The 17,957-nt window shown below is 29.4% G+C and overlaps 2 protein-coding genes across 9 annotated transcripts in view; one reads left to right on the forward strand and one right to left on the reverse strand.

Annotated features, from left to right (window-relative positions):
- LOC145194098 (uncharacterized) overlaps window positions 1-14,164 on the forward strand; it is a 28,989-nt gene extending 14,825 nt beyond the window's left edge. For 2 of the 8 annotated variants that reach the window (XM_090068838.1, XM_090068844.1), the window contains 5 exons: window positions 3,947-4,020; window positions 6,364-6,502; window positions 6,824-6,969; window positions 8,914-9,165; window positions 10,338-10,547. In XM_090068838.1, coding sequence (XP_089924964.1) covers window positions 3,947-4,020; window positions 6,364-6,502; window positions 6,824-6,969; window positions 8,914-9,165; window positions 10,338-10,409 — 683 coding nt within the window. In that variant the 3' untranslated portion in view covers window positions 10,410-10,547. Of the gene's footprint in view, window positions 1-3,946; window positions 4,021-5,107; window positions 5,376-6,363; window positions 6,503-6,823; window positions 6,970-8,913; window positions 9,166-10,337; window positions 10,548-13,840 lie in introns of those variants that run through there. The other 6 variants (XM_090068841.1, XM_090068843.1, XM_090068839.1 and 3 more) reach the window with 5 other exon arrangements.
- Window positions 10,678-12,644, reverse strand: LOC149880718 (uncharacterized). Its single transcript, XM_090068845.1, has one exon. The coding sequence runs from the start codon at window positions 12,361-12,363 to the stop codon at window positions 11,485-11,487; it is 879 nt and encodes a 292-aa protein (XP_089924971.1). The 5' UTR covers window positions 12,364-12,644; the 3' UTR covers window positions 10,678-11,484.
- Window positions 14,165-17,957: the final 3,793 nt, after the last annotated feature.

Below are 17,957 nucleotides of genomic sequence, written 5' to 3' on the forward strand. Positions count from 1 at the left end.
TTCTTTATTTAAAAAAAAAAAAAATCAGATAATTAGTTTGCTCTCAGGTACTCACAAGATTTTAAACTTGTTTGTTTAATGGGGGGTGGGGTGGGGGGTGCGGGTTGAGATTAAACTGAATTCTGAGATGTTTAAGAAAATTTTATTCTTTTTCATGGGTGACTGACTTGCACTTTGAAGATTGTCAAGATAAACTTTTGCAAGTGAAAAAATCTCAGAGAAATTTGCCTTGGGCTGCAACAGCTTTTAGAAAACTGGGTATATTATGTGGAGCTGGAAACAGACATTGCCTGTTTTCTTCCATCTCCTTCATGTATTATACTTCCTACTTTTAAGATCTGTATGGTTGCTTTAAATTCCAATTATATTATTTGAATATTTTTGAAATTTTGTTGAAAAACTTTGTATTCTCATGTATGCAACATTATCAAAGCCATTATTAATTTTAAATTCGGGCATGAATTAATTTGAAGCAACCCCATTACTTAGATAGTGAGAGACATAGAACGCAAGGGGCACACACCTGCATCATTGCATGAAAGAAAAAATAGTCGCACAATTGAAGTTTAAATTCTGTTTCTAAATTATAACTAGAACATGTATTTCAATACCAATATACAAAGACTCCTCAAATTTAAAGTACTCATCAAACTGCTCTGCTGGAAGATTCACTTCAAACATTAAATTAATATTTGTTTTTGATTTTAAATGAATTCTTACTAATGTTTAAGCTCGCCATCTTCATATTATAAAACAAAAGGTCAAACATTTATATAATAAAATTACATCAATAAAATCTGTTAAGTTTAAAAGAGTTTGTGTCTTTATAATTGTCTCACCACTGGCAAGTTATCTCTGTTTCAGTGACTATTTCTTACCTGCTGTTCAATATCATTGATTTCAGACCATCAGATATTTTAATCGCCCAGTAGCAGTTATGCTAGGTTTGATACATGTACATGCATGTATGTATGTATGTATGTATGTATGTATGTATGTATGTATGTATGTATGTAATGTATGTATGTATGTATGTATGTATGTATGTATGTATGTATGTATGTATGTATGTATGTATGTATGTATGTATGTATGTATGTATGTATGTATGTATGTATGTATGTATGTATGTATGTATGTATGTATGTATGTATGTATGTATGTATGTATGTATGTATGTATGCATGCATGCATGCATGCATGCATGCATGCATGTATGTATGTATGTATGTATGTATGTATGTATGTATGTATGTATGTATGTATGTATGTATGTATGTATGTATGTATGTATGTATGTATGTATGTATATATGTATGTATGTATATATGTATGTATGTACATGCATGCATGCATGCATGCATGCATGCATGCATGCATGCATGTATGTATGTATGTATGTATGTATGTATGTATGTATGTATGTATGTATGTATGTATGTATGTATGTATGTATGTATGTATGTATGTAATAAATGTATGTAATAAATGTATGTATATGTATGTATGTACATACATATGTATACATTTATTACAATATGTATACAATATGTATGTATGTATGTATGTATGTATGTAATAAATGTATGTAATAAATGTATGTATATGTATGTATGTACATGCATGCATGCATGCATGCATGCATGCATGTATGTATGTATGTATGTATGTATGTATGTATGTATGTATGTATGTATGTATGTATGTATGTATGTATGTATGTATGTAATAAATGTATATATATGCACTTAATAAAAAAATGAAAATATGAAAAAAAAACTGATATTATGAAACTAAGTCTGGAAAAGATTAGATAAAAATTAAGATAAGGGGTATTCCATGAGAAAGTGGGACAAATATTCTAGACATGTAACCCACCATCTTAGATTTTCTTCATACTTTGTCAAAATGATCACCAACATCTCATAGATTACCTTGTAAAATTTCAGCATTGTAATCAAATTAGTTTTCGAGATATCGTTATTTCAAAATCACCTATTTTGGAGGATTATTTTCATTTGGCGGCCATCTTGGTTTTCGTGTTGTTTTTGTTTTGCATGTTATTGTAAAACCATACATGTGTTCAAACTGAAATTTTGCACCTTAATAGTTTTGAAGATGAGGAATCAGAAAATAATGTTTATTTTATGTAAAAGCAATCGAAACTAAGTCAAATTGAGGATTTTTTTTCTTTTATAATTTATCTCTAAAATTGTAATAGACCAAGAAAAGAGGTCGTTAACCAAGGTAGCCCATTTCTTTTGTCATTTTTTTTTTTTTTGTTATCAAAATACATGTCCTAAAGAATGCTTTTGTAAAAAACTGAGATGTGGTTTTTTGTGGATTTGTTATAAAAATATAGGAAAATTATGTGAAAAAATGATTGAAAGTATTGTGGGTATGTGTTGGTCATTCCTTTTTCTTAATCACCTATTTTGGAGGATTTTTTTCATTTGGCGGCGCTCTTGGTTTTCGTGTTGTTTTTGTTTTGCATGTTATTGTAAAACCATACATGTGTTCAAACTGAAATTTTGCACCTTAATAGTTTTGAAGATGAGGAATCAGAATATAATATTTATTTTATATAAAAGCAATGGAAACAAAGTAAAAATAAGATTTGTATTTCACCTATAGTCTATCAGGAAAAATTTAATTGACCAAGAAGGGTAGCCTGGGAACTAAGATAGCATTATAATTTTATCAATTTGTTTTATTTTTTTTTTAAATGCATATTTTAATGAGCCTTTTGTTGAAAAAATAAGAGGTGGGTTTTTTGAGTTTTTTTTTATAAACAATGAAACAGATTTGAGTAATAAAAAAAGTTTGGATGTTAGATAAATACTTCTTTAAAAGTTCTTGAATCTTATCCATTATCAATGGTGTACTACTACTATGGCTGAGTTAAATTAAAGAATGGACCTTAGGCAAATCTTCTGCGTCTATCTGGTATTTGTGGCTTGTTGTTGAAAATGACAGTGTTTTTAGCATGATTAGAATATGAGGTTTAGGAACCCAACAACAATCATCTCTGCTGGGCCAATTGAAAAAAGTGTTGGGTAAATGAGGATGCATAAACTTTAAAAGTGCATCTTCATTGTTTTCATCAACTTCTAATACCAAGCCGACCCACTAAAGCATATCGTATTTGCAGATATAACATTTTCCTGCTCTAATTTCTTGAAGATATTGTATTGAGCCTGTAAGGTTGAATGTTAAATTAAATTCCTCCTGCTCAGAGACTCTTTTGACACTTATGTTTTTTGCATCCTGTGGAATAAATTGATGGAAACTTCTTGTACCAGGTAAAGTCTTTGCATTACTGAATTGGGGAGTCAAAGATTTACGAACTGAGCAAATATCTTCAGCCTTTAAAAAAATAGAGTGGATGCCAGATATGTTGTCTTTAGAAAAGTTAAACATTTCTTCAGCATTCTGAATTTGTAACCCAGTTGGAAGTTGAAGACTTGCATTGGAAACAAGTCTTTTAACCGTCCCACCAATGCCATCACATGGTGACTTTCCATGTAATGTTGCAAAGAAATTCCATTCACATTGCACCCCAAAATCTTTAGCATGATAACATAAATTTTGACAAAGTATGAAGAAAATCTGAGATGGTGAGTTACATGCCTGTCCCACTTTCTCATGGAATACCCCATAAGTTATTAAATTTAAAAAGAAAAAGAAACAAAAACAATGAGCATATGACTTATCCTAATAAAAAACGTTTATAAAAATTGTTCGGCTTGATTTCTATAATGTTCTAGTTCTTTTGCTGGAATAATATATATATGTATATATATATATATATATATATATATATATATATATATATATATATATATATATATATATATATATATATATATATATATATATATATATATATATATATATATATATATATATATATATATATATATATATATATATATATATACTTTAGATATGGTGTTTGTTGGTGGTAGTTCAAATGAAATAAACAAAGCCATCAATATTTTTCAGAAAGTCAACATAGAGGTGAGTTCTAGTTCCCTTTCAATAGGATGGTATAAGAACAGTTAATAGCGTGTTTGCATTAGTTTTAGATTGCATATGTTTACATTAGTTAGTTCCAATAAAAAGCTCAAATCTAAATAAGCAGAGATTCTATTTGTCAATGTCTTTTATTTGGTCTCCTAACCCTTTCACAAAGTTGAGGCTATTCCCTATTCAGTTTCATACAAATACACTAGGTTTCCTGTCAACTGCCAAGAATTGTGATATGTGAATCTCATATATGGTGTCTGCACAACATCCATAAAATTATCCAGTTCTGTATATATATTGTTAAAAGCTCCATCAAATTTACCATATGCTGTATCAACTGATCCATCTAACATTATCCAGCACAATAGCAAGTCCAATGACTCTAAGGAGAATATTGTGACATTCTGCATCATTTGAGCTTTTAATGCAGTATTTATTGATTCTGTTGGACTTGTATCTCAGGGTTGCCACCAAATCAGGGAAATCAGGGAAATTCAGGGAAATTTAGATAAATCAGGGAAAATTAGGTGGGAATTGTTGATTTTGGAAAAAATCAGGGAAAATCAGGGAACTTTTAGTTTTTCTTTATGTTTTGAAATGTTTTCTTACAAAAACTTTCCTTTTCCAGCATATCAGGGTAAATGTTTAACATTTTTAAAGAAAACTAATCACATTGCGTTTACACACACACACACACACACACACACACACACACACACACACACACACACACACACACACACACACACACACACACACACACACACACACACACACACAGATATATATATATATATATATATATATATATATATATATATATATATATATATATATATATATATATATATATATATATATATATATATATATATATATATGTAAGCGCAACTACAGTAGAATCCCATCAACTTAAACCCTTCAGAGTTCAAGTTGATGGGATTCTACTGTAGTTTTTATATTTTTTTTCAAAGAACAATTTCATGTGTTGATTGAAGTAATTAATTATTTATTTTAATTTTTAAACATATTGATTGGTTCATTACTCATCAGGGGATTATAGTATCTGTTTTTTTAGAGATAAAAATCCTCTGGGGTTGATGGAGAAGTTTGGTTTGGAAGTTAAGTTTGGGTATTTGAATGCTGGAAATATCAGGGGAGATAAGCAAAATTTTAGCACAAAATGAGGGAAAGTCAGGAGGAAAAAGCAAAGTTTTAGGGAAAAGTCAGGGAAAATCAGGGAGAAAAAAGCAAAATATTTGTGAAAAAATCAAGGAAAATCAGGGAGTTTTGTTTGAATTTTGGCAACCCTGTATCTGTTGGTCTGTCAAAGCTGCAATCTTCAGGTTTTTTACCAATTTATTTTGAGCTCATTCCATGTTCAATGTTATCTTTTAAAAACAGAGAAATATTTTATTTGAACCTCTAGATTGTTTCTAGCTCTATCTGTTTTTTCTTTTCTATAAATTTAAGTGCAAGTTTTTTTCTTTCAAATCTTGCTCTGTAGATGCAGTTTAGTTCTCTTCAATAAACATTTTTCTGCCCTGCATCTGATTGTTAAAAAATTCTTGACAATTTTACATACTTTCTTATTTTTGCTTTTATCCAATAGTTTTCTTTTTACCATCATCTTTTTCTTGAAATCTTTTGTTGATATATTTAAAATAACGGCATATTCTGAGTGGGTTTTTTCCTGTGGGATACCTTTACTAAATTTTATTTGAAATCAAATCTCATTCACAGTTATTTTGTTTATTTCGGGAAATCTTTTCACTAGTAAAGTAAATTGACTCTTATCATAATTACCCAAATGTTTTGAGCATGCATAAAAAAACAAGACATAGTTGGGTATTTTCTTAACCTAAATACCAAAATCATAAGATTAGGAAGGATTTTTATTTTAAAATGATACCCTAGTGTGCATGTATGGATGGATGCTAGTGATCTGTTTATAATCTCATATGACACTCTTAGCAGTAATCTTAAGCCTATTTGCATTGACAATTTTTTTTTATTGTATAAGTTAGGTGTAGTATAAAGAAATATAATAATTGTGAAAATAATTTTATTAATAATAGAATTTCATGTTAATCTCAGAAAGTTTCACTTAATAATATTATTTAGAACTTATCTATTGCTACATTTTATTTGTGAATTTCAATTATAAGTGGAAGAAAAAAAATATCAAGTTTTGCTAAAAAGTTTTAAGTTATTTATTAAGTTTAAACTCTTTCTATGTTTGTTTTCTGTCTTCTTTAATTTGTTTTGGAATGTTATTTTTTAAATTTGAAATGAAAGTTTTTTTTGTTTTTAGTTGAAATCTTTTGTTTTTAGTTATTGTGCAGTTTAAACAGCAATTATGACACCATTGATAAATTAGAATTTGATGTTGAGGATTTGGTTGAGTATATTTCAAAACGGTTTGGCCATGAATTTGTTAGTCAAAGCAGGCTACCAACTCTTATGTCAAAGTGTAAATTTGATTCCTCTTCTTTTACTAACTTTATGTTTAAGTCTTAAGTTTTAAGTTATCTCTTTTATGTCTCCTGTGATATGTTATTGGTCTAGTTGTTTTTTGTACACAAACTCATGTTTTTTAAAGTTTCAAACATATTCCTAAGTCAATAAGACCATTATGGTAGTTAATATATATTGGGTATTGTTGTAGTTTTTGTTTACTATAATGTCTACATACCATCTCCTTTATATAGTGATAGCTTGATTACATTTTTGTGAAGTCAAAGCTGGGTTATATGTTTGGTTCATTATTTAAAAAAAGAACTAAATTTTCTAGATTTTAAAGAAGAGAAAAAAACCACAAAAAGATTTGTTTACTCTTGTGATGAACTCATGGCCTGCGCAAACTGCAAATATGCAGAAGAGTTTCCTGAATTTTTGTGCAATATGGAAGACAATTTAGCTTACAGTATTATTAAACCAGTAAGTGCAATAAACTATTTTTCTACTTTTTTTTTTATCTAGTTCAAGAAGAAAAATTTTTCGATCTGTGTGAGGTATTACAAACTTCAAAGCTTTTCACAATGTTCAAGATTTAAAAGTTTTTTTATTTTAAAAGTAGCAATCTATCTTCATTTTGATTTTTTTGAATATTTTAACTTTGTTGAATAGTTAGGTCTGTCTTTAGTTTCAGTTTTAAAATAATTTTGGGTATTTGTTGCAAAAATTCAAGTACGCACATATCCCTAAATAGCTCCATTCTAAAATTTGTGTTTTCAAAAATTAAAGCTTATAGTATGGTGGTGCAATATTTCATACTATGTCTTTCTATTTCCACACAGCATACAAAGCATGCAAAAGTATCTATTTGATTAATCATGCAAAAAAAGTTATAAGAATCATATTGTAGTTTAGATTTTGAATTAGCTTTATGTATTAATATAAATTTTACCTTTGTATTATTTTCTTAATGATTTTTTGAGTCTTTGTAGGATCATTTGTACACATTTTTACATTCAATTTACTGAACTTCATAATTTAAAAGTTGATTTATGAATTTATCTTGAACTTTTGGCTGTTTATTTTATCTTTGTATATAACTTTATATTAGCTGTGTGTATAGCTTTATATTAGCTGTGTATATAGCTTTATATTAGCTGTTTATATAGCTTTATTTATTAGCTGTGTATAAAGCTTTATATTAGCTGTGTACATAGCTTTATATTAGCTGTGTACATAGCTTTATATTAGCTCTGTATATAGCTTTATATGTTGCTGTGTAGGGCAGAACCAAAAAGTTTCTACTTAATTATTAAAATCTCCTAGATTGGAACTTTCCAAACAACTCCTTCATATGTTGTAAAAAACAAAAAAACCCACTAATTTAGTTCTCTGTTGAAAAATATTTTACTGTTAATCCAGCCAGTAACATTCAGAATGACCATTTCATCACCAAAAAGAATGCCAAGAAATTCCCTGATGCCATTAGATCAGTCCAAAAGTCTAAGCTTCCTTTAAAGGTTATGTTTTTCAGACTCATTGCCGAAAAAAGAAGCCATCTGTCTTAAAACAGGTTTGAGGATGGGTTATAAAGAATACCTGGACCAAATTTTGAAGGCTCATATCCTTCCTTGGATTGTTGCTACCTTCTCTGACACATGAGAAGTTCACTTTATTCAAGATGTGTGCCCTTTCGCATACCAAAGACTCTGTAAACCACGCTGTCTGAGACCATAAACTTTGGCCAAAGCACATCCGGTCATCCTCTTCTTGTAGTAATTTTTTCTTCTTATAATGTAAGTTTGAATCTGTATTCTTACTTAAAGTATATATCTATAGTTGTGTTTCCTTATATAGAAAACAAAAAAAAGTGATTGTAAATAAAGATTGTCTTGTAAATTTATCTTGATCAAACCAAACTCTCAATGTCAGTTGTGAAAATGCTACAAAGCGTTTTTATTTGATCAGCTCAGTTAACAATTTTACATATAAACATTTATCTGTAGGGGCAAATCATAGTTGAATGAATTTTTATAGATAAAAGTTGGTTTGTAGAGTTAAGAAAAATGTAATTTGAAGGTATTAGTTTTAAGTTGCCATTCTAAGAAAATAGAATTGAAATAAGACCCGTCTCTCCAGGTGATGATGAAAAAAAATGCTGCAGACTGCGTTGAGAGCATGTAAAAGCATGCACGTATAAATAGCATGCAAAGGCATGCAACATTTTGTAAATCTAGCATGCATTTTTAGACGAAAATACCATCTTTTAAAAAAGTGAAATGGGAATGCTGAATTTTTTTTCTTCTTTTCTATTATTTTTTAATAGCTATGTGTTAATTATCAAATGACGTCATTCTTCTTCAGAAGATAGTTCGCAAAATTGTAAGCAAGATTTATGTTAGGATTTTTTTTGTTTTTTAATTGTAGCAGTTTGTAGACAACGCAATTAAGAGACTCAATTATGGAAATGTCGCAAGAAACAAAGAGAACAATATGTTGCATAAAGATGAGCAAACTGACAGGCCTAAAAGTATGTCTGCTGCAATTCGGTCAACTAAAGATAGATTTGTTCACCCTCGTGACGAGTTCATGGCTTATGCACACTGTAAATACCCCGAAGAGTTCTCTGAATTATTGCGCAATATGGAAGACAATATAGGATGCAACATCATTAAACAAGTATGTACAGCTAATTTTTTTTTTTTTCTAATTTAAGAATAAAAGAAAATTATTTTACTATTTGCGTGACGTTTTACAAATAACGAAACTTTTTTAAATGCTTTTCAGATTTCACGATTTTTTTTCTCTTAAAGGTAATTTATGATATCATAAGTTTTTAATTGGCTATGATATTATTAAGTTAATGTCATAATGTCACTCGTTAATTAAGTCTTTAATTTATGTTTTAAAATTATTTTGGACATTTGCTGAAAAAATATTAATACGCGAACAATTCTTCAAAAAGTTCTATTCTAGAATCGGCTTCTAAAAAGTTAAAACTAACATAAGAGGCTGTGGCTGTTTTACTGACTACTTTTTAGTTCTTTTTATGTCTTGATCTTAAATGGCATCTTTTTCATACAGAAGGAAAGAAGTTTGTAGAGCCGTTTGCAAGATATAAACTTCGAGCTTTATTCTGTTTTAATCTTAGCAGTTTATAGGGGACACAACGAAAAGAAAGAGAAAGACAACGAAGAAAGATAACACAACAAAGAGAAAGATAGTTGTTTATGGAAATGACAGAGAGTTGTTTATGGGAATCTAACAAGAAAAGTTGAAGAAAACAATATGTTGCATCAAGATGAGCAAACTGACAGACTTAAAAGTATGTCTACTGAAATGATATGGCAACTAAAGTTAGATTTCCAGCAACTTTACAGACGTCTGGCAAAGTTATTTTTTTTACTGGTCACGTGGCACTTGAAGAGACCTCACTTTCTTTTATCGATAGAGCAGATGTTTCTTTAGCATATTTTAATGTGCCAACTAGAGACATTGAATTTAAAAATATTTTATCTCCGTTTTCCAATAATGGATACAAAGGCCATAGTTCAAATGATTCTGAGAAATATTTTTGCAAAATCATATTTTTAAGTAAAAATTTAGTTTTAGATGGCTGTGTAGTGAAAAAAATTGCTCATCGAGCTTTAGGCTACTTTAAACGCACAATGAAGAATGAAGAATTGCTCACAATGAAGAAAGTTTCAATTTTGACCAATATTTTAAGGCAACTATATAATTTAAAGTTTGTAAATTGTCAGGGTCATTGTTCTTACATAAAGATTTTTTCAGATGAAGACCAAAAAATAGTCGATTGGTCTTTAACTGAGAGCTCTCTTTTTATCTTGTAGATCCCAAAATACCGCTATACCACTTATTTCTATGACGTGCATTTTATAATTGTAATTCTATGGTACAGGTAAAAGGACCTCAGAATGCAGTGGGACCTCAGAATGTCAGGTTTGAATTAAACCAACATAGAAGTCAATTTTTTTAATTAAATTCTAAAAGCGTTGAATAATCTGATTAAAGAATATAATGTTAAATCATAAACAAAAAAATATTACATAAAATCCTTACAAAATAATCTAAATTACGAAAACGTTGAAAATAGTCTATAAGCAATAAACTTATTTTTTTTAAAATAATTTTAAATATTTCAATCCCTACTGAAAATAAGTTTGCGGAACCTTATCAGAAATGTTGTCTTAAGACTCCAAAAACAGTGCTAAAATGATGCGTGCGCAGAATAAAAAGATGCGTGCGCAGAATAAAAAGATGCGTGCGCAGAATAAAAAGATGCGTGCGCAGAATAAAAAGATGCGTGCGCAGAATAAAAAGATGCGTGCGCAGAATAAAAAGATGCGTGCGCAGAATAAAAAGATGCGTGCGCAGAATAAAAAGATGCGTGCGCAGAATAAAAAGATGCGTGCGCAGAATAAATCCAATTTTCTTAAAATCGCTTTTTTAAATACCTAGCATTTTGAGGTGCTGCACCTCACGTTTTGAGTTACCAAATCAAAAACTATATAACAAACTTAAGTTATTACTTTTTATCTTTTTTTTTTTTTATAACATTAATCAACTTAAAAAAAATGTAATGAAACAAAAAGTATAAAAATAAGATCCAGGTTTAAAACTTTAATTCAAAAAGAGGCGAATAGAGAACGCTAGGTTGTATTGTAGATAAAATCAGTTAAAGGAATGAAGTTTTCAATGTTATCTCCATCAGACTCAAAGTGAAGGCATTTTTTGGGTCCTATTTCACAAAAGGGATCATATTCGGTTTTAAGCCTGTTTTACCTCGGCATGATGCTTTACTACATGTAGATTTCAAAACATTATGGCAACACGAGCATTCTCGAAGTTTATTTGCTGCGCAAACATTCTTTCCACGTGTACACTCTTCCTTACATTTATAGAATGCCTCAATTTGTTGTTGTAGCTTGGATTTCCTTTCTTTATTTGCTTTCTCCTTTTTGGCTTTGTCTTCCTTGATTAAAGAAACCGTTTCCAATATTTTTTCTCCCTCCATTGAGCCGTGAACCTGGGTAACTCTAACATCTTTTTTTTCAATTTAGGTGTTACTTTGGTTACAGGCAACAAGTTAGGTATTTCTTCCAGTGATATTGATTTATCAGATTTTGTTTGAAAAGCTTCCACGGCACTTTCGTATTTATGTTTCCAATATCTTGCTGAGCCACAGCGAACATCTTTTGCAGATGAAACTGTTACTGCTGTTGATATATGATCTTTTTCGGTATTTTCATGAATACACAGCTCAGCTCGTAAAAACTTATCTTCCTGCATGCACTTGACACTAAGTCCTCCGCTTGAAATGCCAACTTTTTTACCTGCATTTATGATTGTTTGTTTTGATGCCCACGCTGGCCATAACTCTGCAGGTATATTCATAAAACTTTCTCTGTTGATTGTCATAAACGGAGAATAAAGTACAAATTTAGTACTTCTGTACTCAGAGTGCAATTTCTGATTGATTTGATCAAGGAGCTGGGTAACGCCAGTTGTATCAGGTGGAGTGATGAAAAGTCTAATATTTTTGCTTCTTAGTAATGTCAATACATCACTGTCAAATCTTGAAGAGTGACCATCTGATAGGACAACAACAGACCGTTTTATATTGTTTTTTTCTAAAAATTGGTCAAACATTTGATATGCACTTAGAAGTGTACTGTGATCCTGACTTCCACTCTCATTTGTGGAGATTAGAAGATTTGGAATACCTATAACTGCTTCTTTTGGAGTCATGTGGGCACTAATCCTTTTTCCCTTGAATATGATTTGGCACATTGCTATATCTCCTCCAAAGGAAACAAAAGTATGTATAGTTACGCATTCTCTATTTTCTCTTATCATCTTTTGACAACTTTCCCCTCTTCCAGCATACACTAAACCATTTGGAGTACCATTAACTCCATAGTTTACAAGCTGGGGAGTTTCATCATGATTGTAAATTCTAATGGTATCTATATATCCCTGCCATACACCTGTTTCTAATTGATTTGCATCAATGAAGATATTACATTCTATAAGTTCTTCAGCTAATTCGTTGAGGTGTTTACGCCATTACTTTTGTGCACGATTTATGGATACAGTTTCTTGTCTCTTTTTGGTTATGTACTTTTGATATTTTGCATCCCAACGCTTCCAAAAAGACTTGCTAAGCTTTTTTGTTCGAAGTGCTCGTTGAGCATTGGGTGATAGCTTAGTGATCTGACGTCCACGAAGGTTTCTACAGGCAAAAGCAAAACAAAGAAAACACACAAAAGTGTGTTTTGAATCAGGTTTCGTGACGAAACTATAAGCAGAATATTCATTTCATAATGTCGAGAAGAAACTGAATGCAAACAACTTTTTTTTTTTATATGTTAATTAGCTTTCATTAACCAAGCGTTTTGAGATCCCTTAACCTAGCATTGTGTAGTGGAATGCAAAAAGTATAAAAGATAAGTGAACGAAACATTTAAAAATATATTCAGCATTGAAAATAAATAATATACGCAGAAATTCATGACTAACTAAACAATATTGGCAACAATACTACCTATTATTAAACCTGACATTCTGAGGTCCCTAACGAAAAAAGCATGTTCTAAATATTTATCTAAAGGCATATGAAAATTGTATTAAAAACTACTAAACTTTTTTGGCAATCTAGCAGGAGTATTTTTTCAACTCTCAAAAGTAAAAACAAAGTATATGCTCAAATATTTTGGGCTTAGCTAAATCTTTAAAAACACCTAACATTTTGAGATCCCTTTACCTGTATGCTTTATAACTATGTTTGTATTACGTGCATTACTAAACTCTATTTCTATGATGTGCATTACATAATATTTTCTATAACGTGCATCATGTACATAGCAGCCGAGAGAAATTCGGGCCCCGGGAAAGTTTTCTTAAGGGGCCCTCATTATGATCAATTATATACCCAGGACCAAAAGAAGCGTGCTCTGATCATTGAAAAGTAAAAATAGAAGTTAATTAAATCTTCTAAAAGTCAAAACAAGTTAAATCTTTTAAAAATTATTTTAAAAAGTGATTTATACACACACGGGGCCCCGGGAATCTTACCCGTCTACCCCACCCACCCCTCACCCCCCCTCTCGGCGGCCATGATCATGTAGCGATGTTTCTAATGCGTGCATTTCAAAACTCTATTTCTATAGCGTGCATTACATAAGAATGTTTTTAATGCGTGTATTACATAACTATATTTCTATGAAGTGCATTATATGACTTGGATTATACAACTAAATTTCTATGATGTGGATTGGCACGCCGCTAGAAGGTTGTTTATGTTTTGATGAAAAAGTTTCTTATTTCTTCACAGGATGAGTCGACGCAATCCCAGTTTTGAAACTTTCTGTTAATGCAGCAAAAGAACATATTTTGAAACTCGTCTTCAACGTAAACGCTTTCTACATTCTGTTGTTTTGCAACGTTAAACAAATACTTTGCTTATTCATCAATGATCAGATCTTCCGCGATCTGTAAATTGAACTTGCAATCTTTTTTTTATTTTGAATATCGTTGGCTGTTACTTTGCGTTTTTAAAATTTGCATTATTTTCAGGCGTTCTTTGTATACGGTGTTTTATGGATTACATTCTTAAGGTATAATGTCCTTAAATGATCGTCCATTTACAATAAAAAAAGATTTTCTAAACATCCCGCTGATGGGTTTTGGTTTGTTCTGATTTTTTCTTACATCCGCGAATGAGTTTTTGTTCTGCTTTTTTTGTCTTGTTTTCGCTTTTTTTTTTCTCGTGAAGTTTTCTCGAAGCTTTTTTTGTTGTCCTTATGGAAAAAAGATAAAGCGAGAGGAGTTCTTACAAATCTTATCAAGAGTATTTTTTTTGTAATTTAATTGTTAGCATTCGCTTAATATTAATATTCGCCCACAAATTGAAGTTCCCGTAAATAAAATATTTCTAATCTGAATAAGTAAAAAGTCGTTGGGCTTTTTTTCAAAACAAGCGAGCTTGAGTTTTTTCTTATTTTAAAATTCATGGGATTTCGAAGATGTAATGTCACGTGTTAGCATTTTACTAAGGTTGGACAAATAATTTTTTTTTAACGTAGATTTTTGTTATCTAGTGAGCAAGTTTTTGGGTTTTATCTTCAAATTTTTTTCTGCTTTGTTAGAAAACGATATTTTGGAATATTTCGATGATTGTATTATATCTAAATATATTGTATTATATCTTCTGATAATTATTTATATTAATATTATTACATATAATAATGATATCTTTTGACAATTTCTCTGACTGTTAAGAAGAACATGATGCGTAACAAAAAATCAGTTCAATTTCTTTGGTTTTAAATATAAAACTTCTTTGCGATCAAAAGATGTCTGTATATTACTATTAAGTTGTTCTAAACCATGGCCTATAGTTTTTCTACTTTTACTACACGCGAAGAATGGAACTGCTATCTTTTATCTCAATTTTTATTTTTATTTTGAAAGTATTTTGAATTTTATTAGAAAATCTTAGATAACATTAGTTTACATCGGACTTTTTTTCCAGCTAAAATTTACAGATGTGACATTTTGTAATAATAGGGGGATGTTTTCATCCTAACTAAAAATCTAACGTGAATTAAAAAATCTTAAATTGCAAACAGACTAATGTAAATACAAATGGGTGAAAATAATGATTTTTAAAGACAAACTAAAATTTAAAAAGACTTCTTTTACTCTGGTTTAAGGTGACATTTAGATGTAAAGGTCTAACTTAAACATTTTGCTAACACTCTCCTCTTGACACCCAGAGCGTTGTTCGCATTCTTTTTTGAGTGTGGTTTGTACATTTAAGCTTTATTTTACACAACAAACGTAAGCAATAGTACGGCATATAGCGTAGATATTTTGAGGATATCTTACTTAACATTCGCTGGTTTTTTTTATTTTTTTATTTAAAAAAAAAAAAATCAGAATTAAGGAGCAACAGATGCTCACAAAATAAAAGATAAAACTTTTTTGAATTAAAACCGGTCAAATTTTTTGGTATTTAATTTTTCTTTAAGCATAGAATACACATTTCATGATGTAATAATGAGGCAATAATCCTCCTGCTAAAAGGGGAATTAAAATGTTCATATTGCCGAAGAATTTAAAACGTCCGTCTCTATAACTTGTAAAATCTGAGATAATTTGTGTTGAAGACATTAAACAATAGGACATTTTGGGTATTGCAGTAATTTATTACTAAATATCTGCATAGCCTGAGTGTATATCTCAACGGATTTATTCATAATTTATTCATAACATTCGATTAAATACTAGTTACACACTAGTTACACACTAGTTAATAAATTGATTAATTAAAAAATCAACTCAATTATTAGAAAAAAATTATTTAAAACTCAAACACAACAATTAAAAGGGTAATGAAATTTTTACTCAGTTATTGCATAAGATGACATTTTTATTGATAAATTTTTTCTTTACGTTTTTTCTTTTTTCTTTTTCCAATTAAAAAACCAAAATCGGGACGGGATTTCAGAACCAATTTTTCCGGTTTTTCCTTACTCTATTATGCTGGTACTAAAACCCTTTTTGAGTCTGAGTTTTTGGTTAGCTATTTGTAAATCCAAATCACCGAAATATTATAAAATTATATAAATTTCAAATCGAAAACATGGTAATAGCTTCCATAAGATAAAATAAATAGGGTACAATTTTCAATGTCCTGGAAGTATTAAACAAGTTTCAAATTAATTATATTGTGCTAAAAATTTGTATTAAAAAATACGATGTAATTTGTATAAAATTAATACGCTGTAATTTGTATGAAATAAATATGCCGAAATTTCCATAAAAGAAATGTTGTAATTTGTAAAAAAACAAATACACTGAAACTGGTATAAAACAGATACACTGAAACTGATATAAAACAAATACGCTGTAATTTGTGTAATAAAATAAATACGCTGTATCTTTCACTATTCTTAAAGTTAAACATTACGTATGATGTATCTACAAAACTTAAAAAAATTAGAATGCGTCTTTTTTCGATTAATTCCTGAATCAATAAGAAAGTAATTACAAAAATTGAGTTTTCTGAAACTTGTTGAAATAGAACTCTTGGCATGTCTAAATATGTATAAACTATTTTAAATTTATTTCAAAGACTGATAGAAAAGGTTATACTTTATTCGTAATTTTATTGTTAACTGGGGGCCAATGCTATAAACATAAAAAACGAAGTTTTTTCCGTAAAACACGAAGTTTTTACCGTAAAAAGCGAAGAAAAAAAAAGTCCATTGCTATAAACATTCAAAAAACTCCGTTTTTAAGATAAAAACTTCGCTATTAAATCCAATGCTATAAACGAACAAGGGAATCGCCTTTTCAGATAAAAAATGCGTTTTTTCGAAAAAAAACTTCAGATAGATTTTTGATCTCAATTTTAGATATTTTCTTCGTGATTTTTGGCGGCCATTGTTGGAACAACGTTAGCGCTTCAAAATCATTGAACATTCTTTGTTTGTGTTTTTATGCAGATATTTTATAGATAAAGCTTAAAAGGATTTTGGTAACTTCATAATAAACTAATTACTTAAAATCTGCATTTAATCGATTATTCAGTTCCTTGTTGTGCTTCGTTAACAATGCATGCATGAATTTAAAATTCCATACTTATTTATGAAGGTTTTCGATAGTAATTCTGGTTAAACAAATTTTTCATAGTGTTTGACTAAAGAAAAGTATAAAGAGTTGATAAATATGCCATATAATACACAAATACACAACAAAATAATACACAAATACACAACAAAATAAAATGCTGTTTAAAGAACTTAAAATGTTACTAGCAATAAAGATCAGAGAAAACAAAGAGGTTCTTCTTGGGAAGCTTAGTATGTTTTAATTAGCAAACTATTTAAATAAAAATATGTATTGCTACATTATATTTTATATATGTATATATATATATTTACAAATGTTATAGTATAAGTATGTAATATATAGTATATATTAACATAATATAAGTATGTAATCAATCAATCATATTTCTAAATAAAGATTTTACATTCGAGTTTATATACAAATAGTTATAAACTAATGTAAAGTAAGCTACTAACAGTGCTAATGATATATAACAAGGGTAATAATAATGGCAATTTAATCATTCTATTCAAAAACAGCAGAGATATATTACAGTATATAAAATTAACAGTGATAACATGATGTAATGTATAGTATATATCAATTTTATATATATCTAAATATATATATATATATATATATATATATATATATGTAAATATATATATACTTCCAATAGTTTTATTAACTTAATACACTAACATTGAAAATAGCTTCCCCTACACTGTGTATAATACGATAAATTGTGTTGGTAAAGATTCCATGACAGTCTCTGAGAACATGAAAAAAAACATTTGTGCCAATAAAATGAAGAAATGCTTAGTATAATGTTG

This window comes from Hydra viridissima, unplaced genomic scaffold (genome assembly GCF_058129835.1).
Source record: "Hydra viridissima isolate aposymbiotic clone 2 unplaced genomic scaffold, HvirCarnegie_v1 scaffold_12, whole genome shotgun sequence".
NCBI lineage: Eukaryota > Metazoa > Cnidaria > Hydrozoa > Anthoathecata > Hydridae > Hydra > Hydra viridissima.